We start from the raw sequence: 24,742 nt of genomic DNA, 5'->3' as shown, positions 1-24,742 counted from the left end.
TCTTTTAAAAAAAATCTATAATTATTTAATCTAATACAATTTAGGGACGAAAACAAAGAGAGAAAAGAAATTATGAAAAAGAAATATTGAGTTCTCTGATTTCGTGTGAGTTAATCGATAAGAGAGAAAGAAAAAACTTATAATTGTCGAGATAATTTAGTATTAGACATAGAAGTCGATGATCTAGCATTTGCGGAAAATTGGCGGGGAAAAGCAACGCGTACCTAGCCGTGTTCATATTTGACAACTGCTCCACAGTCTGGGCACCATCTCCTAGACTTTTAATTATAGCTTTCCCAGGCTGGTCGTTACCAACGACGGATATTAACCGTGTAGCGTTCAGACCAAGGTTGATCAAGGCGTTGGCGATATTTCGTCCGACCCCGCCACAATTTTCTCGGCTTCTACCGGCATGCGTTCTACCATCGTCCTGAAAGAATACGTCGATTATTGATCCGGAATATGGAAAAGATGCGCCGCCTCTAATCGCGCGTCGAATACTACGGAGCTCGATTGATCGATCGTCTTTGAATTCTACGTGATAGCGGTAAGCGATCAGAAATTAAACTTCTTTTCCGTTATTTTTCTTTCATTTCTTCTAAAAATTAATTCTTCTAACGGAAACAGACCAAAAGTCTTTCTTTACAAAATAATATATACGTATAAAAAATAGTATTTAATTACGGGAAAAAACAGAAACGGTAGAAAAGAATGATTGAAAATGGGTACGTAAGTGAGTTGTAAATGAATTATCTTCAAGAATGCATAACTGGAATAATAACAAATATCTTGTTTCGTGTATTATTCTTTTAATATGCTGTAATATAACTTTTGGTTATTTTACAGTATGATTAGGCTTTATAAAGTCGTTGTCGATCGTGACTAAATCCATAACACGTGTCGTCTCGAGGACATCATGTTCGATGGATTAATTTTCCCCAGTTCAATGCCAAGAATAAATAAAGAAAGCAAGAAAAGCGGGAAATTTTTCAAGGAGATCACTAGCTCGCACCTGTACGCGTACGTTTCCTTCCTCGTCACAACGATTCAATTACGAGGCGAGCATTCTGTCCGGAGGTACTTGCAATGTCATCGAGCAGAAAGCTGCTACTCGGGATTGATGCAGCAACCTCTGCATAAAACAGAATCTCCTCTTTTACATTATTTTATTTCATTTGTATTTTATTTTCTCAATTTCCTCTTTCTTTTTCATGGAGTAATTTTTTTTACTCTTCTGATTATTACCTGTGTACCCTTTGGAACACGCGTCTCTTTTTCCTTTTCTAACGTTTTCTCATTTACAATTTCAGTTGGCTCTCTTAATCATCTCCGTTCGCTTCGCTTATCTTGTTCGCGCACCCTCCGCATCGGCGTACTTTCCTCTTATTTTTCCTCTTATCGTACGATTTACCTTTCTCGCTCCACTCTTCATAAAATTATCCTTGCCAGCTCTCGTAGCTTTTCACGGGCAGCCTCCTCTTTCCTCTCGTGAATTTTTTTATCTCCTTTTCGCTGTACTTTTTTCGTTGTCGTTCTTCCATCTCGTATAACTTTCTCTTTCCAAACTCTCTCCCACGTACAATACCGCTCGCTTTCTCTACGAGCTTTCTCCCCTCCTTCCGACAACATTTTCCCCTCGTTCCTCTTCTTTCTCTATTCTATCCTATCCGAAGCTTTTATCCCCTCCATTTTACTTTTAAATTCTACAAATCGTCTTCTCTCTTTTCAAACAACTTGTCCTCTCCCTCCATTGCTTTTACCCTTGTATCGCATTCTCCGTATCTTTAGAGATATTCCAATTATTCTTTTCTTTCTCGTACCTACGACTCGTAGCCTTTGTTCAATTCCTTCCCATTTCCCACTTTTCCGTCCTCCTTTCATCAAAGTTTCTCCACTCGTTTCATTTCTCTCACGTTCGTACTCTTCCTACTTTCCGACCAGTCTCTGGCGAATCTACTTACAACATTAACCTTCTCGTCCCGTCTATTCCCACAGATTTCCAATCTCCTGCCTCCCTCATCCTCGCCGTCTTTCCTACCGCCCACTTCTCTATCCTCGCACTTCCTCCCTTCCATCGCTATTCTGTCTCTTTCTTGTCCAAATACCCTTCACCCCTCAGAACACGTGCCACCGCAGATTTTCCACCACCGCTGTCTCTCTCAAAGCCACATTTCCCCCTCTTACAATCCATTCCTACCAATCCTCGTCCACCCCCAACGAGGTGCTTTCTCCCCTCCAGCGCCAGCCTTTCTCTCGCACACGATCCACCTCGGTGGCCGCCACCGCCGCCTCTCGCGGAGTTTCTCTCTCGTTTCATCCCCCTCGTATGCAGCCGAACCGATCGTCGATCTCTGTCTCGTCGGTGGTCGCGCTGTCTGTCGCCGACACCGTGCAGCGCGGAGTCAGTCCGGTTGCCTACCTCGGGCGCTGTTGACAGCCACCCCCCGTGCGCGAGGAACTCTTCCCGATGCCAGCCGCGTTACCACCGTCTCTTCCACGATAGTGGCGAGACCCCGTGACAGTGGCCGTCTTCCTCCCGCGAGAAATTGCCTGCACGAACTTACGTGGTGTCGTTGTGTGCCGCTAGATCTAATCTTCTATCGTTTTTACAGTGTAGGGACGTACAGTGCGAGAAACGTAAAACCAAGTAGTGATTCGTTAAGAAACTCATATAATACATGTTAGATTCAAGTGTTCGTTTGTTTCGGTATACGAAACGACTGTTGGCCCAATAGTTGATCAGTCGGCAGTCAGTACGAGATCAAAGGTAACGCTGGTAGCAGTGTTAGGAACGTCAATAGGTGGTGAACAGAGAAAATGACGAAGCGGACGACGAATCGTGTGAGATCATGGTGGTGAATAGTAGCGGTAGCAGCAGCAGCAGCAGCAGCAGCAGAAGCAGAGGCAAACGGCGGAAGCCAGCGCTTCTGGCATGAACGACGAGGACAACAGTCTCGACGAGGCTCGCGGTTGCGGCGATGCTTATAGACGTGACGTGACCAGCACGTTCGTGCCCGTCTCGCCGAACCAACGCTCGCCCAAACTGTCTGATCTCGCTCGTGATACTTGTGATCCTTATGACGATGTGCGTGTTCGATTGACGATTGATGGTGTACCGTGACAACCTAATAACGAGCGTTTAAAGGTCAGTAACGACCATCCGTTTGATTTCTCGAAAGGTCCCCCTCTGTCTGTTTGTCTCTCTCTCTCTCTCTCTCCTTTGTCTTTCGCCGTTTTACCCCGGTTCGCTCTCGTAGTTTGTTAGCTTTTCTCAGTTTTTTGGCATCAGTGTGGAGTCACGTGTATGCGGGGCGGAAAGGCAATAATAACATCGTTGAAATATCTGCCCTGCGTCCCGGTCGAGAGTCTTCAAGTTTAGTGCATCCGTAGTTTATGGTGTTTCAAATCCGTGATAGTATATAGACGTATAATAAAGATAGTATGAATGTATATAATGATGGAACAACAAGGTGCAGGTCCTTTACAGAAATATTCGTTTATTGAGATATAACTAGGAGCGAACTAAGTCGCGGAGAGGGTGCGAGTGTACGGAGAAAAGGTTGAAACGATCGAGGCGGGGCCGTGATAGCGAAATTGGCGTCGAATAAATCCGTGTTTTGTCGTTGAACGGCAACAAGAAGAAGAAGAGCGTCTCGTAGGAAAGCGATGATAAATTTCTTCGGGAAGGTCGGGAGGAGGATTGCATAACGTCAATCCCCTCCTCTCCCCCTCGTCCTCGAGCCACTCGAGTTTCCCCTCTCGACTCACTGTTTCACGGTTTTCCCTCCTTGGTATAGCTGAGCTCTCCTTCAAACGGTAACAAACATTCGCGCCGATAGCTAATTAAAAGCTTTTTCACACAGATCCGCTCCTCTTCCTGGCCACCCTCTCTCCCTTCCTCATTCTTTATTCTCCCCTTTCTCTTTTTTTTTCCTCCCCCGCTTCCACAACATTCGTTGTGTAACGAAGGAATTTTAATTAAAAAAGACACCGACACCTATTCTCGGTAGAGGCATCCACGATGTCGTTTAATTCACTGGACAAGGTCAGGTGTCTCCCTTTACCCTCTATCCCGTGCCTAGAGAGGATTTCTACCTCTTTTTCTCTTAACACGACACTGGAGACGAAAAAAAGGAGATCACCCTGTGGGGATCGATTGTTGTCGCTTTTTTCACCGATACTCGCATAAATTTAAACGTATACAGGCTGAACATTGACCCAGGATATTGACTGGGAATCTTATCCTTTCAAACCTTTGACATTGTTCTTTGATAACAGTCGTTGCATTTGCCGATATTTGATATTTATTCGATAATTTTTGTATCGAAGAAGAATTAATAATAAAAGTTTGCTCATTTCTCCTCGTGGTTGACTTTTCTTCTAACTGGCTCGTGTATTCGAGCAAGCGCGCGGAGGGCTTAAACGATCGATGGGCCCTTAACTTTCTTCCGTGTTTCATTACAATGCACCACTCTCTGCTTCACCCCTTATGTATAACATCGATGCACGAAAGAACGTGTTTTCGAGAGCACGGATAGTCAACACGACGCTCTTTGCGACGTGGCCCCTCTTTTCCCTTCTTACATCCTTCTACCTTCTTCTACCCTTCGCCGTCGTGAAATCTTAGCGAATTTATCGACGACGAGATTTCTCTTGTCTCGTCCCAGTCCCCTCATCTCTGTTTACCCTCTTTCTTTTCTTAGATCCGCGCACAACGTGCACTTAGCTACCCACACGTAAGTACATACATGTACGTACACCTGGACATGTATGCATTCTGAAGCACGGAAGCATGTATCGCCTCCACTTCTCTCTATGTGTTTATCCGTACATGTAGCTACATATATTCCGACACGAGCTCGAGAGAACTCTGGTGCAGTGATTCCCAACCATACGTGGCTACGTGACTACCTCGCCGAGTTGTGTCAGGAATTCGAACCCGTTAATTCAACAATTCTGACATTCTGTCTTGTTTCCCTTTTCCGCACATCCCTCTAATCTTCGACTTCGTAATAGTATGGTATCCGGCAATCGCTGCGAACCTTAGCTGAACAACACGATCTTCGGTCATTGGCAAGCTCTGCTTTGAAAACGCTTTAAATAGGTTCAACCATTTTCAGCTTACATACCTTGTCAGTGTTTGTCCAAAGTGACAACTTTACCAACCATAATGAAAACTCATAGAACTTGGATAAATTAAAATCTTGCACACGGCTCTTGAATCATTTGAACATCTTAATGATTCAACATTTTGAATGTAAATCATCGAAGCGTTGGGATATCTTGTAGAAAATCTGCAAGGCAAGCGAGAGGCAGGAGGTCTAAATAAGGAGCTAAACAAGTCGAAGTAAGGTGTGAAGCGCCTTACGCTATATACTCCAAGCATATTTCTCTTTTAGCAGCCGTGTGGAAGTTTGTAAACTCAGATTTGCCATTTTATCTTCGAGCAATACATTAACCAGCTTTACTCGATGTCTCTTATGGGAACAAAGCCATTAAAACCGATTAACACTTGCACCACGTACAATGTACGCGAGAATGAACATACATTCGCGAGAATCAACCCTCACGTTTGGTTTTCATTCACTGACTTGTCCGACTTGCATTCGTCTTCGCAGAATAAACATGGTTCAAAGTAAAGTTCTCATTAACGGTATAGACACCTTGCGCGTATTTACCACATTTACCGAGCTTGTGAGTCGTGAAACGAGGGAACGATGAATACTTGAGAAGAACGCCGTCGGAAAGAAGCTATAAACTTTAGAGGCCAACCAAGGGTTGATTATCCAGCAACATCGTAAATATACCTGAAACATTTATCTGGATTCTGTCGGTTTTAAATGTCATCCTTGAATATGTTATCGCCGATGTTATACATATAAACATCCTGCTAATACGAATTCGTTTCACGATGATGATTGAGCCGCGACATTTCGTCCCACGGTCGAATTTCTCGTCTATTTTGCGCGCTGCTCGCTTCATAAGGAGCGTACCCTCTCGCTTCGACGTACCTTTCCTCCCTCTTCTTGCGTGAGCGACCCTCGTTTCCTCTAATTTGAACCAGATGAAAGCGAACTCGCTTGACGTAAGTCGTCTAATAAGAAACGCGAACCTCCATGCTACTGCTGATATGACTTCTGTTAAAAATAACCGATGCCTGGTAGCTACGTCTCCGATATGTCTGACAGTAGCATCTCTCTTGTGGGTTTGAAAAATTCCCACTTCTGCATTATATTTCTTTAGTGTATAGTGGGTCTAGTTATCAGACATTGAAGAAGAGCCTGTATGGGCGATAAAAAATTGGTACGTATTCTGGTTAGATATCATCTTCATGATTTTTTTCAAAAAATATTCTTTCTCGTGTAATATAAGATGAATTAATATGGTATTATCTTGGGTGTAATTTCTTTTCTTCGAAGGCCGTGTACAATATATAATTCTAATGGAAGTCTATCAAATATCGTTATTATTTGAATCATTGTTATGAGTTATCTAATATTGAAGAAGAATCTATGATAAAAGATTGGCATTTTGAATCGAGATTCTCATAATTTTGTCTAGAAATATCCTCGCATAATATACGGTAAATCGAATGATTGATCCTATATGGTGCTCTTTCGAATGTAATTTTTTGTTTCTACTTTCCTTCGTTTAGATTCTAGTGATTCAAATCGAAGAAAAATCTGCGTGGGTGATAAAAGGTTTGATAATCTGGACAGAAGTCCTCGTGATTTTATCTAAAACTATATTGTACGCATGGTAAATAAAGTGAATTGATTTTAGTTCTATCTGGTACCACCTTGAATGCAAATTTCTATTTTCTCTTTCTTGCATAGAGACAGACTTCGATATATAATTCCAATGGGAGTCTAGATTCTAGTGGCGCCTGGTGTATGCGAAAAACACATTTCGTTTGGGATTTTTATCGCTGATGTTTTTCGTATTAGCGTATTTGCTTGAACTCTTTCTGCTTTGTTTCCGTATCGTTCATTTCACAGTTTCTCGTCTTTTTCTTGTCCAGCGAGGGAACACAGTGTACCACGGCTGGTCGGCTAAGAGAAATCGATAATAGAATTGCCTATTGCACGCTAGAACTGTCAGAAAGAAATACAATTTAGCGAGCCACACGCTAGTGACCTGTTCGTGACGTTTCACAGCGTACGATGTTGCTTCAACGCGATCTATCACGATGAAGGCTAATAATTACTACCTGCTGTATCTGTGTAACGCTCTCTGTGCATCAGATAATACGCGGCTGTGCGTGTTAATTGCGAAATCGAGCGAGAACCCCTTTCGAAATACTTCTGTTCGAAAGACACGAGCAACTTCGATAGAATCGCCACAATTTGATATTTTTTCAGAAATTTGTTACGAAATTAAGCCGAATCTCTTCCTTTCGAATTAATATCTTTCGTTTTTCCTTCGATCTCGTTGTAATGTTTACTTTGTTACGACGAAGGTGCAATGATTTCTTCTTTCATGAATGCCAGAAAATTCCAACCACGTTCAATATCTTCGTAATTTTTCATTTCTTTGAACGTTCAGAGTGACTACTTGCGTATTCCGCAAAATGCGTGCAGCCTGGTAGCCTAATTCCGCTAGCCAGATGTCTCGACAATCTTAGGATTAATTCCTTCATTTCGTGCCTCTAATATCCACGCCAGCTTTATATCAGTGAAGTTTATTGCCTGTCCTTTGCTTCGACTTTATTGATGCGCATTTCGTTCGCCGTAGAGTTGATATTTTTATCAATTTTCGACGTTCACTCGTGACAGAGAAATAGAAAAAGCCAACGGAACCATGCCGTCTCGGTGTCCGATATTCCGGCAAGATAAATTGTGCCCTATCAGGAACTTTATTGCTTTACATCGTTGACACGAATCTGTGACGCGTATTGTTTGCCACACCGAAGCGAAAGGCTGGAACCGTTTTGCCGCCGTTCGATCGGTTTCTGTTTCAATCGTTTACCTAGAATGGTACCCTGCTAACGAGCGCCATCAATTTTGGCTACAGAGAGGTACCTCGCCTGTTTTCGCTTGCACGTCTTCTCAAGGAAACTCCGATAATGCGTTTTAATTCCATTTATAAAGAGAGGACGTGATTTTTGATACTCTACAATTTACTACGGATCATTAAGAGCGTTGAATATCGCAACGTCGCTACTTTACATATCTGTTTACTAACATGTGTTGCATAATAAAAATAGAATAATAAAGATGATTAATAATTAATATAGTAATGAATAGAAAGACTTCGAACATATCGAAATTTCCTAGACGAACTGAAATACAGTTCGCGCAGTTTAAAAAATGATACGATGCAGGTAATAATCCACTGCCCCAATCAAACGGTAACGATAGAACGTATTAGTCAGATAATTGGCCAAACAGCCACTCGGGATATTGTAATCCGTAATTAAACGGGTTCTAATCAATCTACTAACAGAGACGACAAACCCCTAACCCAGTAAACACAGGCTGCTCGCTGTAAACTATCGAGTTGTGCAAGCATGTCCGAGGCGTGTGTACACGCCATAAATCATTGAAAGGTTATTCTTACAGCGATCAGTCTTTCGCCATTACCATCGTCACTATTGTCACCATGAGTTTTTTTTCATTTCTCCCGATATAGGGATTGTCAACAACGTTGTAATCGTGGAAGAGAATCATCGGAAGAAAAAGAGAAAGAAGACGAAGAAAGAAGCGGACGCAGGAAGTGCAAGAAGCAGAAAGGAAGGAACAAGGTACAGGTATAGACCGGTTGGCCGAGAAGCCGCAAGAAACAGACGACTACTGTCGGAACGTATAATGTGGCTCGCGTGACACCAGCCGTTTCTCACTGCACATTTCTCGTCCACGTCTACGGAGGAGGCTCTCCAGGTCTCAATAAACACACACGCTCCCACTTCCATTCTCTACCCGGACGGTATAATCCTTAACGACGAGGACACGCGTACCAGGGAGGCACGATAGTATGACGGTGATGCTGCTGCAACGTTCAGTCACCCTGCAGTCGACGCACAGCCAAAAGATAGCGAACAAGGACTGCAGCGCGAAGCCGCCTTTCTTATTCCTGCTCGACGACAGCCAGGAGCATCGACACTCCACGGACACCACTACGACGACGACAACTAACAACAACAACAACATCAACAACAATAACAACAACAATAACAACAACAATAATAACAACGAAGTATTTAAAGGAGGTAACAGAAGAGACAGTAGTCGTTCGTACGTCGCCGACGAGGCGGCGGCGTCGGTGACGTCCCAAAGACGCGCCGATTGTGGCCAGGACGTCGCGATGCGATATTACCGGCTCTGGATCTACACCTGTAACTTGGTGCTGCTCGGTAGCGCGCTCGGCTTCGCCGCCGCGGTCTCACGAACACTCTTATTCACCGGCGATCCACGCCGGTACATGGTGCCAGGGGTACCCCGTGCATTCGACCCGACAGCCCTTTACGCTTACTTAGCATTAGCCACGCAATTGGGCCTGGTACAATTGTTGGGTTGTATAGCGGCGAGGAGATTGAGCGCGAGACTTTTGAACGCCTACTGGGTGCTGCTACTGGCGCTTCTATTCGGTGACGCCGTCATCGGGGTCGCCTGGGTCTTCCGGTTTGAGAGGATGCGCGTCGAGCTCAGGCCCACTCTCAAACAACGATTACAGGTGTGTATCTTTTTTTCTATTCCATTCGATTTTCGTTCGCTTGTTTTTCAGACTTTTTTGATCGATAGGATTTTTACAGAACGATACGTAAGCGGGATGATCAAGCTCGATACCTGGAAAAAGCATCAGAGATGATAGAAGAATTTTTTATAGTTGTGAGTGAAGTTCCCTTTTTTTTTTTTTTTTTTTAGAAATCATTAATCGTTTCGTATCATTCTGTACCGATCTAATCTCTTGCCTTATGATTTTCTTTATTAGCAATTAAACTTTCTTACAAATATGATCTACTTTTGAATCGAAATATTAAAAGGCAAAGTGATAAATCAACGTACTAATATCTTAGTCTAGAAAACTCAATTGGCAGAGTCCTGAGTCCTGGTCTCTAATTATGGCCCAGCAGTTCGATCATTCGACTTTCCCTTTTCTTACTTTCGCTCGCCTTTAATCTCACGTATTATGATCTTGACAATTTTCGATACAGCTAGTAGTTACGAACGAACTTTGATTCGATACGACTTTGCCCGTCGAGCCTTACACAAGCGAACTTCACCTTAGGCGTCTCAAGGTAGCCTAGTGGTTAGTGGAAAAAGTTAGACGTCAAGAGTTAGAAGGTCTTTCCATCGCGGAAACTTTATGTCTGTGGTACGGGATGAGGCTGCAAATCAGATTCCAAGCTCCGACAACGAGTACTCTCTCCTCTTTTCTATTAGACGAAATCGTCCCACGGATCGATCGTGAGCACACCTCGAACGAATTTTATCCGGCCATTTCTTCGGTCGTAATATGCCAGGCATGAAAATACACATTGAATCGTGATACGCATCGCTTTATTATCCCGGGAATGTATGTTCCGTTACCTAGAATTGTTCGAAATTTAGGGACGCGATAAACGATGATATTGAGTAGATACACGCCCTCCTTTCCAAACACCGCACAAGGCTCTAACTTCTGACTGTGTTAAAGAAAGAGCTCGAGAATCTCGATAGAGAAACGTACGACGACTAAATCGTGAAATTTTATGTTCGATGAACGAGAATACCATTATACGCATGTTGAGGGGGGAAGATTGTCGTTAAGCGAGGAATAAGTGGCTCGTTTTCGCAATAAGAGAATCGGTAATATCGCGATCAAGAGTCCTGGGATGGATTTCTTACGAGGAAATAAATCTATTCGAGTCGAGTCGAGCCAACCACTCCATTTTCTTTCTATTCCGACAGAACGAGAAGAAAAAAAAGAAGAAGAAGAAAAAAAGGAATAAAACAGAAGGAGAGTATCAAAGAGAAACGTTAGAGATATAAAAGATTATCGAGAAGGTCACAAAAAAATTATCGAAGCTCACGATACGTCGCGTGTCTTAGCATTCGTAGTTGCCCCTTGGAATAATTTAAAACGTCTCTGTGCTCGATCAAACTTCCGCTCGGAAAGTTAGAGGTTTCGCGCCTCCTCCGTCGATTGCTCTCCGACTAAAAAGTCTTTCGAATAGAGCCGGACGAAGGACGATAATTTTCGTCCGGGATACGAAGTGCAGTTGCATTAAGGCGGAGCATAAGCTGCGCAAAAAAGGAGGAGAGGAATCGGTTTCCGGAGGAGCTGGAGAAAGCGGCGAAGAATAGCGGAGGCGTGGCATCCCTTATCACTTCTACATAACATTCAATGAAGTATCGACCGCGTGGAAAGAACAGGTTTCCGGTGTCGGAACCGGGACCAAGTCCAAACACTTTTTCACTGTTTGGCAGAAAAATTGTCAGTGAATCATAAATAAGGTGGTGTCTGACTTGGCGAGAATCGAACCGATATTAGAATACTTTCTCATCCCCTTCTAGTCTAGGGGAGTTCCTAGAGGCAACTCAATTGAATCATCATTTTTGTTACGTACGATATTTCATTCGATCTCCGCTTCTATTTGAAACGTGCCGCGCGTCTCTCATTCGATACGCTATTCCCGGTGCTTTTTAATCAATAAACATAAAAAATATACAGGGTCGACCGGTGACCAAAAAATCGATCTAATCTTTGCTGTAAGAGGAATAGGATATAACGTTAGCCGTTAGACACTGGTGAATTGTGGTCGTACTATAGTAGGCTCGAGCAAACGTTAAGTTGATTTAAATTCACAGTCGATCATAAATATCTACATACATCCATAAATTTGATTTATGGGAAGAAAGTAAAAATGCACATTTTTGTTGAATCTTTTATGGTGCCGTATTAATACACGATGAGATTGTACGTTATCGGTATCGGTATATTAATTTTAGTATTTTCAGAAGGAATTAAATCACCTGGAGTTAACGCTCTTACCGTAATAGTTCAAATGTGAAGGATGCATGTGGATTTTTGTTATTCACTAAATATATCCACCAGAACATTCCCTTTGTTTTTTTACTACAAAGTTTTTCACGCGTCATTGTAATGTTTTGCACATCCAGCGCGTAGTGTTATTATAATTCGAACATTCGTGGTTGGCTGACCGGCCACGAGGTAAGGTACGGTTTGTGGCATGATACGAACATTATTCATACCATAGCCAACATACAGCCTGCTAACTATTTATAAACTAGCATACATGCATTCACGTATTTCCTAGCAAACTTTACGCCGTGGAACTACGGAATTTCTGCCTCTCTTGACGCTTGACATTAAACCATGTGGGTACATAGATAAAAAAAAAGGGTCGAAGCAACGACCGATTCTGAACTTTAAGATTAATTAATTCGGTCCTTTTATTCTGAAAAGAATGGAATTGTTCTATTCTATATATATATGTATACATCGAGGACGAACGAAGATTAAATTAACACCTCCGACGAGTTTCGAACTAATAATGACTGAGAAAAGGTGTAATCTTGAAATTAATCGATCCCTTCCTCAGACTTTTACTTTCCGCGAATCACACGACTCGTTTATTTCCAGCGAATTCTTAATCAACGATTGAAAGTTTTAATCGTGGCGACACCGTTTCCGCCTATCGAGCGAGAACAAGCCTGAAACTTTAAATAACTTCGTAGAGCCTAAACAGTCTGAAATTTTTATCAACGCGAGATCGTTGATATATCGCTGCAGTAGTACTCGTGTCTGTTGAAACTTCACGGGGAAGTTCTATCTGTCCACTTATCCTGAGGTATTGATTTAAATATTTAGATAGTACAAATTATTCTCTCGATACTAATGTGAAAAAACAAATTTTCAATATTTTTTTTTAGATACCCTTTCCATGAAAAGAGGACTAAAAGTTTTAGAAAAAAAATATTTTCTCTGCCTCGTTTCATATCGAATACGATATGGATCTTGGAAACATTCGGTGATGAACTAGCTAGCCGTGCTAATTAAGAAACAGTGAACTAGTTTACTGGCGCCTCGTTACTCGTCACGATGAAAAATCAGTGTCACGGGGATTACTAACAATTCCAACTTTTCGCCCGTTTCACCTCGTTTCTCTGCCCGTATCTGCAGTCATTATTCTTAGCCCCGTTCTTATCTAGGTCGATCGCATAATCGACGGAAAATGTGCGTACCCTTGGATAATCGACCTGGATACATGGGACATTCCTTATACTTCTCGTCATTTAAAAATTCTCTTCCATGCAAAAATTTACCATCGAATTTTCTCCATTATCTTTTACATTTAATTCTATTGCGCCCTTTGGATCATTTTCCAACCAATCGTATACTTCTATCTATTAAAAGTTCTCATAACTCTGAGTATCGTGTCACGTTCTTTATGCTTCTTACATTAAAAGATCATGCGTGGTATCACGAACCTCCGATCAATTTCAATCTTCCAAACGAATTCAATAAAAATTTCATAGTGATATTTAAACGTTCCATCGAACTCCATACTAACTGAGTCTATCTTTTAACATGTAAATATTGGTTCGATATCGAAGCGTTAAAAATATCGATTTAAAAATATCTGCAGCCAGTCGCCTTTCGACGAACGATGCGTAAATTTAGCCCCGTCGAATCGATGATGTTTCGAACGAAGCCGAAAACTTCCTAGTTCTATGACCGTCGTTCATGTACTATATATAACAGGCCATCGACTGTTCTCCGATCGTAGAAAATGACCACTCTTTGTGGATTCTCGACGCCCACAAACATCTAAAAAATGTATGCCTTTCATATATCTTTAATTTTGCAATTTTACTATCACAGATTCTCCAATTGTATAATTGTGCTTTTACAGAATCCCTATTCTTATAATTTTACTCTTACAGCAATTATCCTGAACGTTCAATTCTACCACGATCTATTCGTCTACCAAGAAATTTCTAACAGCTACGTTTCAGATTGACGTGAACTCTATCTTTTCTTTTTCATCGCAGATGGAGTACGGCAAGGATCTACGATTTAGCGAGCAATGGGACCGTTTGCAGAAGGAGTTCTCCTGCTGCGGAGTGACCGGTCCTAGAGACTTCGGTGGTAGATGGCCACAGACCTGTTGCGTACCCACTGGCAACGTCAGTGACACTTGTCAACAACCGTACGCGAGAGGTTGCGAGGAATCGTTGATGAGATGGCTACGAAAAACCGCGGACTTGCTGTTCGTATTGGGCTTCTGCGTGATAGCGTTCGCGAAATTATGTTTCCTAGGGATACTGCGTTACGAGATAAGGGAAATGATACAAAAGATACGGTTGCTCCGAGAACCACCGCCGCCGGCGACTACCCTAACGCAACCACCGTTCTCGCAAGTGATACCGGAAGCCACTAACAACGGAAGCATCGTTCGACGCACGACTCTGCCCAATGCTGTCACTCCTTCCGGTAAATTTGATGAAATATTGCTGGTATAACATATCAATTTTACGAATATATAAAACATGCTTTTTCTTCGGTATAGTCTCGATCAGATTAGCCAAGTTATTTAAATTCCGATTGGGGACTCGATATCGAATGATTTGATCAACGAGAATGTAGAGACTTGAAAGAATATTTCAGGTCAAGTAACGTTTTGTAAAGTATAAAGTATTTTTTAGTACAAATTTTATAATACAGTCGATGGTAGCTCTGGCGTTAAAGAAGGGAGAAGGTTGAAAGGAGGGTTGAATGAAATTAGGTACAATGACGGTGAAACATTAATTTTGACCATTGTGTAACAAAGGAACCAGAGGGTTTTAAATCTCTCAATGATTTGGGAGCTCAGAAGGCAGCAACCATTAAAAAATTATGATAGGGGTGGAGTGTTTGTGTGTAGGTTCGACGTAGGGTGTTAGATAAGAGGCGGTAGTATAAATAGCCGTATGGCGCCGACCACTGGAACGCACATTTGACGTCTTTAGGGGATGGTTATCTTCGACCTCGACTTTTACTTCGCTGTAGTCCACGCGGCATTTAGTAAAGATCTCTAAATTCTTTTACCTTTATTATGAGTTTCTGCGATCTAATTTGTGAAAAATCTGTCTACTATATTTTAGAGAATTTCTACACACTAAATTTTTAATCTTTTCAGTAATGAAACCACGGATTAAAATCGAAACTATAAGTCATAAATCTGAAGAATCGTGTAAGATCTGATGATATACCATCTAGCTTAAGTGAACTACAGTCTTTATTCTGCTAAGTAAATAAAAGACGGGCAAGAAAGCACAATCCAAGTAAACGTGGGAACGATTATTCGTCAGATGTCTGCCGGAGTTCTCTCGGGAAATTCCTTAACTTTCGTCCAGACACGTTTTTCCATTCATGAAAATTTTTTTAGGATTTAGCCATTACCGCAATTTCCAGTGTCTTCGACGGAACAAACGTTTCAACATTCGTCGACCGTGTAGATCGTTTTTAACATTCATTAAGGTCGTTCATAATTCCTTGCTTCTCTTTTCTTTCCCTTTTGTTTCTTACACCGACATCTCGCAGTTGGCTGGCTTCGCAGCCAATAGCAGTTACACGGTTTAAACGACGCAGGGACGTGCCGAAAAGATCGGATTAACAGCGAGAAAACCTAACAAGAGGTAATTGGATGAGCATGAAATTAACGAAAGATTAACGCGTTATAAATGCTACGTCGCGTATAATGGAGCATCTGTAACGGGAACGACGACGAGGACAAAGTGCTTCTCAGAATCTTTTCACAAACGTTCGATCTGCCGCTTATTATCTCTCTCGTATCTTCTGCGAACCGAAACTAAAAACGAAGCTGTTGAATGAAGTGAAACGAAAACTCCGATAGTTGCTGGCGAGGAAACGAACAATACCGCGAAGCTGACCAGAACCGTAGACCGTTAACGAGATTCGCGGAAGATAAAAGTAGCGCAGAGCGTGCACGAGCTCATTGGAAAATCTAGATTGCGTCGATTGTTCTTTCGACATGCGATTCCTACGATGAGCAAATATGTTTACTGGTTGCACGGGATCCACGAAGAGAGTCTATTATCGTCGCGATTGAAACAGGCGAGTTTCGATCATGGTATAGTAATGGATCCTCCGAAGATTTATAATCTAGATACAATACCGGTGAGAAATATTCAGTCACATGTTTATCTTTGATAGAATACAATTTTAGATTAACGAAAGTATTACAGCGCGGTGAGATTGGTTTTTAAAAGCTAATATGCAACGACAAAATTAGAATTGTCGTTTAAGAAGGCTGTTTATCTAAATCGATTAGTTTCCAAGCTATAGAGCACGTAAAAACCATTGAATCGTGAATTTTATTATAATATACAACTACCAAGCTTCTTTAATAGATATATAAATATATAGCCTGATAATTTCATAAAAAGATACTACTAAATATGTACTGTTTCTAGTTATTAGTCTGCCATCAATCTGTTCACTTTGATCACATTCCCGTATTGTCTTTAAAAATCAACCAAAGTATCCAAACACTCAACAGCGCGCAGTAGAGAAATGTTCGTTCGTCTAATTATTACCAGCCGGAAATTTCGAGCAAATTCGAGGTAACTGAGTAATACCCAACTCGTTAAGCATTTAGATGAGGCGAGGGGTGAAAAAGTTCTTCCAAAAAATAATTGGCATGAAACGACAAAGGGGTTAACGACATGAAAGAACCGTGCGCATTAAACCGGTCATAGAACGAAAGTGGGAACACGTCGGGTCGTTTCACAGGCAAATGCATAATTCTACGTTGAAGCTAGCGATCTTGGTCGAGGCTAGTCATTTAACTAATACACCCTGCACGTATTATGTTGAGCTCTGCATTGTCCGGGATCAGAGTAGAAGAACTAGGACATTGCGTGCTCCAGTATAATAAGTATTTAGCACCCTGTTCGTACTGTCTTGTAATTACCCGAACGATAGAGCGGATTTTAACTTGTAAGCTAGACTCGTGGTGTAGTTTCAATCAAAGGTCATATCGTCGAAAGATAAGAAGAACCGTTCGTATCGCTGATCACCGCATGGATTCCGTTCAAAAGTCCGCCATTGTCGTCACATTTTTTATCGTCCTAGACGATCTATATGACTCGTTTAAATTATAAAGATGATGATTGTAATATCGATTTTATACCAGGCATGAATTTTTCTACGGATGCTACTATATCGATATCGTACATCGCGAAAGCTTCGACCAAGTCTCGGTTTCGTAATCGGAAGCCTCCGGCAGTGTCTTCGAGGTCTCCCGATCGTTGATGGTTGTTGAAAAGACAGGATGAAGAATGTTTCTTTCAGATCTTGTCAGCTGTCCTCCTTTCCAGAATTGATCATTCGTCTGCCCTTTCTCTGAGAGAAACATTCTTTATACGGAATAAAAAGGGATCTTGACAATGATTTCCTCGAGGATGGAAAAGAGAAACGTTTCTTCCATCGTTTATCGGTCTCAGTAGAGGAATTAAATTCTCGATATAGCTTCCAAATTGAACGAGTAATTATTGTCGCGAGTTTCTTGATAAATGAAACTCCTTCGTTTCACTTTCCGCTAAATAATCTCTGTAATACCCTGTGGGAATTTTTCCAGACCCTTGAAACGGATGAATCAGTAACGGCAGAATCAGTAACGCGTGCTGCATCCACGAAACACGTGCCGCTAAAAATAATTTTATACGCCTGCTCCGTAATTGGTATTCGATTAATTTTTAAAGAGCAGCCAAAAATAAGAGAATTGATCTTGGAGCGATGCATCAGCGTGCGAAATCTTCAAACGAGAGTCTAACTGAAACCGTTTTCTTTCGATGTTCAGTTCATAGAGGCTAGACACAAAGGGATATCCTACTTCTATTCGTGCGAAACATTCGGCCAATGTATTTGCACGGAAATCAAAGGGAATAGGGTGACATTTGCGTCACCCTAAACGGCCATGAAAATACCTATCTTATTTCCCTTCCGTCATAGAAAAAAGAAGGGAAAAGGCCAGTACGTAGTTCGGAATACGGTATCTCCCCTTAACATCGAATTTGAATCCTTCTCGACCGATCGAGAATATATCAGCGGCTGATTCTTCAACTACCTCCCTTCTTATCTGCAATTGTATTAATCGCAAAGGTTGTAGAAGTCCTGAAAAACCCGAGTGCCATTATCGAGGCAGCGATCTAGTAGCATTATCTGTACGAATGCGTGCGATCGACGCATCGTAAACATATAAACTCGATCTAGCTAACTGCCAGTGAGGGACACTGTAATAAAAGACTGATTGCACGCGATGTACATCAATAACTACCACAACATTAAGACCAGTACGGACGTTACTAGTAATAGAATGTAAAGGTTGAAGGTTCTCGCAATCTTTTTGCTACGACTGTATACATAGTTGTCGCGTGGAACACGCTCTATTGACAATTGCAGCGCAATCGGTATTCGGAATAGTTAACGAGCTAGAGTAGTCGAGCGAGAAAACATCCTGCTGTTTAGCGACTAATTTGAATGTAAGACACGGAGAATAATATGAAGTTTATGCAAATAGTTAAATAATTATGCAGAATGATTATAACTCGGAAATATTATGTAATCACTATGACGCCAATTCGCTGAAAAACTAGTATGAATAATAATGTCTTGATATTAAAGATAAGAAAAGTGCTTACGAAGGAAACAAAATGCAAACTTTTCCATGAAAGTATTTAATCCTTACATTGATAAAAATCGCTCTAGTTGGCACCTATTGATACCCGGAGCAAAGAAAATATCCTTAAAAATTATAATTTAAAATTATTAAAAATAGAAGAAAACATCCTAATACAAGAAATTTATTTTATCCAAAAATGATAAGAAAATGAATTTTAGGAAATGCATCGTTGCTGATCCAAACGGACGAGTGCAATACCGGAAAGCATCCCTTATTGGCGAACAATCTGCAGGACGGTGGCGCAGACAGCGACACGAACAGTCATTGCGCGCTGATTCTCGAGGAAACGACGCCCACCTCGGCGAACCATAATTGCGGCAATCGGGAGAAAAGTAACGGCAACAACAACTATGAGATGCGAGAGTTCAACAGGAGATTGTGGCTGTCGAATGGCGGCAGCCCGGGCACGGGTATAACAGCCGGTGGTCAAAGCAGGCGCACCTGACTATGGAAGTGGTGGCGAAACACGTCGAACCGTCTACTCTACAGGAGCAATCGGTCCGCCGAGATCACCGTGTATAAGTAAGCTAATTCGTATATGCCTGACTCTCTATATGCGTGAATTATCCTGTCAATAACATAGCATGACAGGATGATCTTTTTCTATTTCAAAAAATATAAAAAGAGAGAGATGATAAAATATGAATAAACCCTCGGATTCTCGTATTCGTTTAACCACTTAACGGATAAAGTTTCGCTCGATTTATTAACGATATTAAATATTTTTATAGATATAGGTACATGGATATAAAATACATATTTTGTAAGATATTTTTATACAAGATATCGTGCACGATCTATACAGATCAATGGTTAAATTAAAAATAATTTATGCCCATATATGTTACAGGAATGTGCTGTTAGGTGGTTAAATTCTTTTCATAGAAAATAGGAAGGAGTTCTCTTAGCCAGAAGAGTTACGATGATAGTTGCATATAGAACATAGTTGCAACGATAGAGAGTTCTTTCTGATAAAAAGAAGAGCCGATCTTTCACTTGAAAAGACAATGCACAAATGTCATAGGCACAGCAGATTATAGAGACGTATCGAAAGATATTATGTTGGGAGTATTGATTTTCACGTTAACCCGTCTTCAGCGTTTCCGTTGAATCCGAAGGGAGATCCCTGTTCGATCCTTCATTTCCTTTTTGTCTCTCAAATCACGCAGTGTCCGATCAACGTTCCGCTATTCGTTTCTTGATATACTAACGGCGGTATAAAACGGGTAGTTTTTTCTCGATCGAGTCGGCATAAATCGATTTTATTCGGTCCAATTTTCCATCTTCTCTCGTTATCGGGAAATTGTCGAACATCAAGGAACGAAAATGATATTGTCGCTGTTATGACAAAATTATGAACGCGTAAAGTTTCAAGTCTTCAATAAAGACGTAGACCGAATATCTCTTCATTTTTGTTCTTCTGTGCTGTGTAATTTAGGTAAATTAAAACGATAAATACAGTATAGTAAATTTAACCACGATGATTATACTCTAAGCTTGCTATACTTTAACCGCACATGCACGATATTGGCTTTAGAGAGACGATGTTGCCACCCTGCCCTAATTTCTTCGCTATTAAATGCGTAAATCGCTGTGTATACGCGTGTATCATACGCATACGCGTTTCAGGTCCCATTTTAGATGTTCTCGCTCATTTCGTAGAGAGACGAATGCCCGCGTGAACACGAGCTTCGATTCATTTTCAAATCGATAAAATAACGAAACTAGACGAAAGAGATCAGACTGAACCTTTGAGTCGCTGACTAGTCGAGGATTGACATTCCTTAATATTTTTCTACTAACTCTCGCTAGGATCTTTCCTCTTCTATCTACTAGGCAAATTTCAATTGTAAAATCGACCTATAAATCGTCATACAATAAACCTGCAGTAGATAAGGGGCGAAAGAATCGTGATCGTGAGTTCCTGACATCAGCAGTTTGCCAGTTTCCTTTCAGGCTGGATAGAGAGTACTGATGTTTTTCTACGAGAGAACCTATTTTCGTCTACTGTAAGAGATTGTAGCGCATCGTTGATATTATCAGATAGAAAATAACGTAACGACAGAATTATACACAGTTAAAAGGATTGCGAGCCATCTGGGTCGCAATTAAGAAGGTACACCGTATGCAGATACCTTTCTCTTTTATCTTTACATCTTTCTACTCGCTTGAATCGAGCATTCGTAATAGATCGATATTATCCGGAAATTTCCACTCTTAATTGACAATCGCCTGAATTAGGAAGACCGGAAAGAAAATAATTGGTCGATAATCGATTTTAATTCATCCTATAAGAGGAAATTCTAATTACAGGGGGAATTCGATTGCATCGAAACTAACGTATCGTTAATTTTGATTCTATTAACGAATCTCTATTTTCGTCAAATTGATGAAGTCTCCTATTCAACATCCGTTTCGCGAACTCCTTGATCGAATTAAAGTCAGACATTTTCGTAATCTCGATTGGACTCGAGTTTCCAGTATATTTTTAGAAGTCAGGGGGTTAATTGATAGAAACTCGCTAGATAGAAACGGTAAATGACCCATACCAAAATTTTTTAAAACAGACAAGTTTATTCTGTTAACGTTAAACGAAATACTCTAACGAGATAAATAGATCTCGCGTCTCAGGATTCGAGCATGGTAAAATTAAGCAAGACAGCAATGCCAGAATATTAGATGATTGTATAAAAAGAATAAAAAGTATATAAAGAGAGCATTTAATTCGAAATTTAAAACGAAGTAAACCGATACCGCGACGGGATTAATAAACACAAACGAAATGCCCAAATCAAGCCATATACAATACTAAGCGTATGTTCATTTTTTAAAGGATAGGTCAGCAGACCGGAGCTAAGGTTTCTAAAGATTCTACTGACTTCACGAGCACACCAGCCCACAATAAGCGAATAACGTTCAAGGTTCTACGTGTCGCCAGGAAAGTGTATCGTTGAATCGTCTTGTATCAAATAGAACACACTCTAAATCCTTATAGTCGATGATAGAAGTTTATTTTTAAAAAATGGAACCGTTTCGACTAAGGCTAGACTAGACTAGAGTATAATTTGACTAGTTCCTTCGTTTCGTTCTTTTGAAAACCTCGTGGCACGACAGATCGGTTCAATCGTTTAGTAATTACAGGAAATTTTAAAGATACATTTTCCTCGTGACGTCGTATACTGCGATGCGACTCGTAGTGCTGACGAACAGAGTAAATTTCCGTTTGCGTGACGACACAAGACGGCCACATGAAGCGAGAGTCGACACGAACGAATTACAAGGAAGATGGAACAAGAGGAGACGGAAGAAAAAAGAGAAAGGATGGAAGCAAAACATTACGAAAATGAGAAAAAAGCGAAAAAAAAGAAGAAGTACGTCGAAGCTGCACGAAAGGGAACATAAAAGCCTGTGTATGTCTTTCGACGTCCTTTCGATTCTCTTTCTACGCGTATTCCTTACATGTCTTTCCGTCCTCGCACGGTCGGTGAATAAAAAAGAAACCAAAAAAAAAAAGAGAAGAAAAATAATCAATTACTTTTGTAGATTTATTTTTAGCAGTAAATTTTCCTATATGAAACTATCTCTCTTCGAATCGAAACAAACCAAAGAGCGTTTCAGACACGGAGCCGTTGTATACTGATTTTTATCGCGTGAATCATGCTAGTAGTATGTCACAGTGTAAAATGTAACTATCGTTCGCTATTTATAAGGATAATACTCTCCAGCAGTTTGGTCCTTCTTTTAATTAACATCGTTTATTACATCGTCATCACATGTTTAATTAGCGAACGATGGATTTTCTCTTCATCGCGTTTCTGACCCAAAACCGGCGAAAGTTGTATTAAGTTGTATCAACGCACTCGGTTGCATTTATACACGACGAGAGTACAGTGCATTGCTCGCTATCAAAAGTTTTTTAGTACCACACTATACCGGCGAGATATATATATCAAAGGTTAATCGCTTATCGTCACGCGAACGTTTATTTTTACTTGTTTTTTCGATTTTTCTTATCCCTTTTATGGTGAAATTCTACTAACGAATTGTTTCGATGAGTTAAACGTCAAGGATTACATGGATGCGATAGTTACGGCAGAATATTGTGGGATACTACTGCCAAACTGATTCTCCCTCTGCGAAAATACGATTATATAGAAAAAAAAGAGAAAAAATAGAAAATCTGTTTTCTCGACGAGCTACTATTACTTAGTGAAGATATAAGAAAAAAAAAATAAAAAAGACCGAAAAGTTGCATTGGGAAAAAAACACATATTATATACACACAGAGAGACATACACACAAAGTCACCGCATAAGAGTAACGACTATAAATTCCTAGTTCTTTTTATATAAAACGATACATGCAGCGCGAGTAGTCTGTATTGATTTGTGCAGTAAGTCGTATAAATATAATACGATACTCAAAGTAATTGGCTTCCTAGCTAGGATTAATCGAATCTTAGGGATTATATACGTTTACGAATGCAAAGTAATGGATATACGTATTTAGTAGATTGTATATAGCGATGTAGTCAAATATTAAGAGTCGATCGTCTGTTTAAGAAAAAGCCAGAATCAATTGCATACAGTTCAATCATGTATATGTTGAGAAACATCAGTTTTCTTTACTCTTGTTTGGAACAACATGAATGAAAGTCACGAGGCTATCAAGAATCAAGATACAAACTGTACAGTTCATCGTTAGACTTCAGATTTGATCTTTTGTCTTTCTCGTAATCGTATCAGTCTGGACAACAGGGTATTCTTAGCATCGTACGTTATGACGCATAGATTACTACCAAAGAAACTATTTATTACATGACATGTTTATTAATGCGTATTGCTAATGATGTACATTTTTGAATACATATTTTGTTCCTTTTAGTTCTATCACATATGATTTGGTATCATTAAAGAAAAAACGAAAAAAAAACGCGAAAAGAGAAAAATTGCATTCCAGATAATCGAAGGTTCTTTCTTAATCAGGCCATCGAGTTATCGTTGAATGTATTAAGCTACAATAATAATATGAAAGCTTACACCTCGCAGACATACAGCCTCTGCCACTAAATGTATATAAGGGTATACTATATGTAAAACATACGACAGATAGCGTTAATTGATTTTTAAACCGATCATTTAGAAAGGCAACTATGTTACTGCAAGCCGCCCAGAAATGAAAACCTACACGCTACCTTTAATTAGAATAAGCTTTGAAACTTTTGACTAAACGAGAAATTGATGTACTGGTTTTCACGTTTTGATTCGTTCCTTTGATTCGTTCAATCATCAGATCGTGTATTTGTTAAACGAACGAAAGACTCGTATCTCTATGTTTTAGTCAAACATATATTCAGATAACAATGAATAACGATCCCATAATGAAAAAGGCTTTAAAAAAATTCAACATGTGTAGTAATTTGTAACTGATTGATATTTAAATGTAACATGTATATCGAGACGAATGAAAGAGAGGGAGCTTTGAATAGTGCCTGCTTAAGAAACCTAATTTACTGTATCTGTAAATGGTTAGATATGGTATGTACGTTATTTCGTACACGGTAAACCTAATAGGACTACCGTAGCCAAGTATGGATAAAAGTGTAACTAGAATATAAAATACGTTCGTTATACTTTCATAATCATGCATATTATTATGCATAACGGAAAAAGTTTATCTCGAATTTTTTTTAAGAAATCCTCATAAATACTTTTTTCAAAAAGACATTAAGAACAACTTAGAAGAATTTAATTCAAATGACTATTCCTTTTTAAAATGTTCTATCTTATATCTTAATTTCAATATATTGCATGGACATAGTTTTCTACCTCTGGCTTTAATCATACTTTATGATTTTTATATTATATTATTCTATCAGATCACTCTTCCCTATACTACACTATGAGTTCATATTATTCAATACATATTCTTAAATGTACATAAAACCTATGTGGTCGTAACTGTATGTAAATACTGTTAAACGTTCTATAACTTCTCTGAAATATGAATACAAGGAAAATTGGTTATTTAGTATAATTCTGACTTAAGACT

General features: G+C 40.2%; 2 protein-coding genes across 5 annotated transcripts in view; one reads left to right on the top strand and one right to left on the bottom strand.

The window, feature by feature from the left end:
- The window catches only part of LOC126867038 (uncharacterized), a 35,069-nt gene that overhangs the window by 7,653 nt on the left and 2,674 nt on the right, over nt 1–24,742 (bottom strand). For all 3 annotated transcript variants that reach the window (XM_050621138.1, XM_050621139.1, XM_050621137.1), the window contains exon 6: nt 225–430. In XM_050621138.1, the coding sequence (XP_050477095.1) occupies nt 225–430 (206 nt within the window). The remainder of the gene's footprint in view (nt 1–224; nt 431–24,742) is intronic.
- LOC126867050 (uncharacterized) lies at nt 400–24,727 on the top strand. Of its 2 annotated transcripts, none has more exons than XM_050621167.1 (5): nt 400–547; nt 8,632–9,672; nt 13,998–14,439; nt 18,850–19,213; nt 21,525–24,727. In XM_050621167.1, exons 2-4 carry the CDS (start codon nt 8,974–8,976, stop codon nt 19,134–19,136), a joined length of 1,428 nt encoding a protein of 475 aa, XP_050477124.1. In that variant the 5' UTR covers nt 400–547; nt 8,632–8,973; the 3' UTR covers nt 19,137–19,213; nt 21,525–24,727. The 2 variants fall into 2 exon arrangements, with proteins under 2 accessions (XP_050477124.1, XP_050477123.1); XM_050621166.1 differs by lacking the exon at nt 400–547 and adding an exon at nt 2,247–3,145.

The sequence above is a fragment of the Bombus huntii genome, chromosome 6, assembly GCF_024542735.1.
Source record: "Bombus huntii isolate Logan2020A chromosome 6, iyBomHunt1.1, whole genome shotgun sequence".
NCBI classification, from domain to species: domain Eukaryota; kingdom Metazoa; phylum Arthropoda; class Insecta; order Hymenoptera; family Apidae; genus Bombus; species Bombus huntii.
Note: the sequence above shows the minus strand (reverse complement) of the source record. Positions and strands in the feature narration are given on the sequence as shown.

Bases quoted from the DNA above. Each gene is read 5' to 3' on its own strand.
- LOC126867050 (XM_050621167.1), top strand. From the start codon at position 8,974: ATGACGGTGATGCTGCTGCAACGTTCAGTCACCCTGCAGTCGACGCAC. The intron at 9,673-13,997 runs GTGTGTATCTTT...TTTTCATCGCAG, and splicing joins CTCTCAAACAACGATTACAG to ATGGAGTACGGCAAGGATCT. The intron at 14,440-18,849 runs GTAAATTTGATG...AATGAATTTTAG, and splicing joins CAATGCTGTCACTCCTTCCG to GAAATGCATCGTTGCTGATC.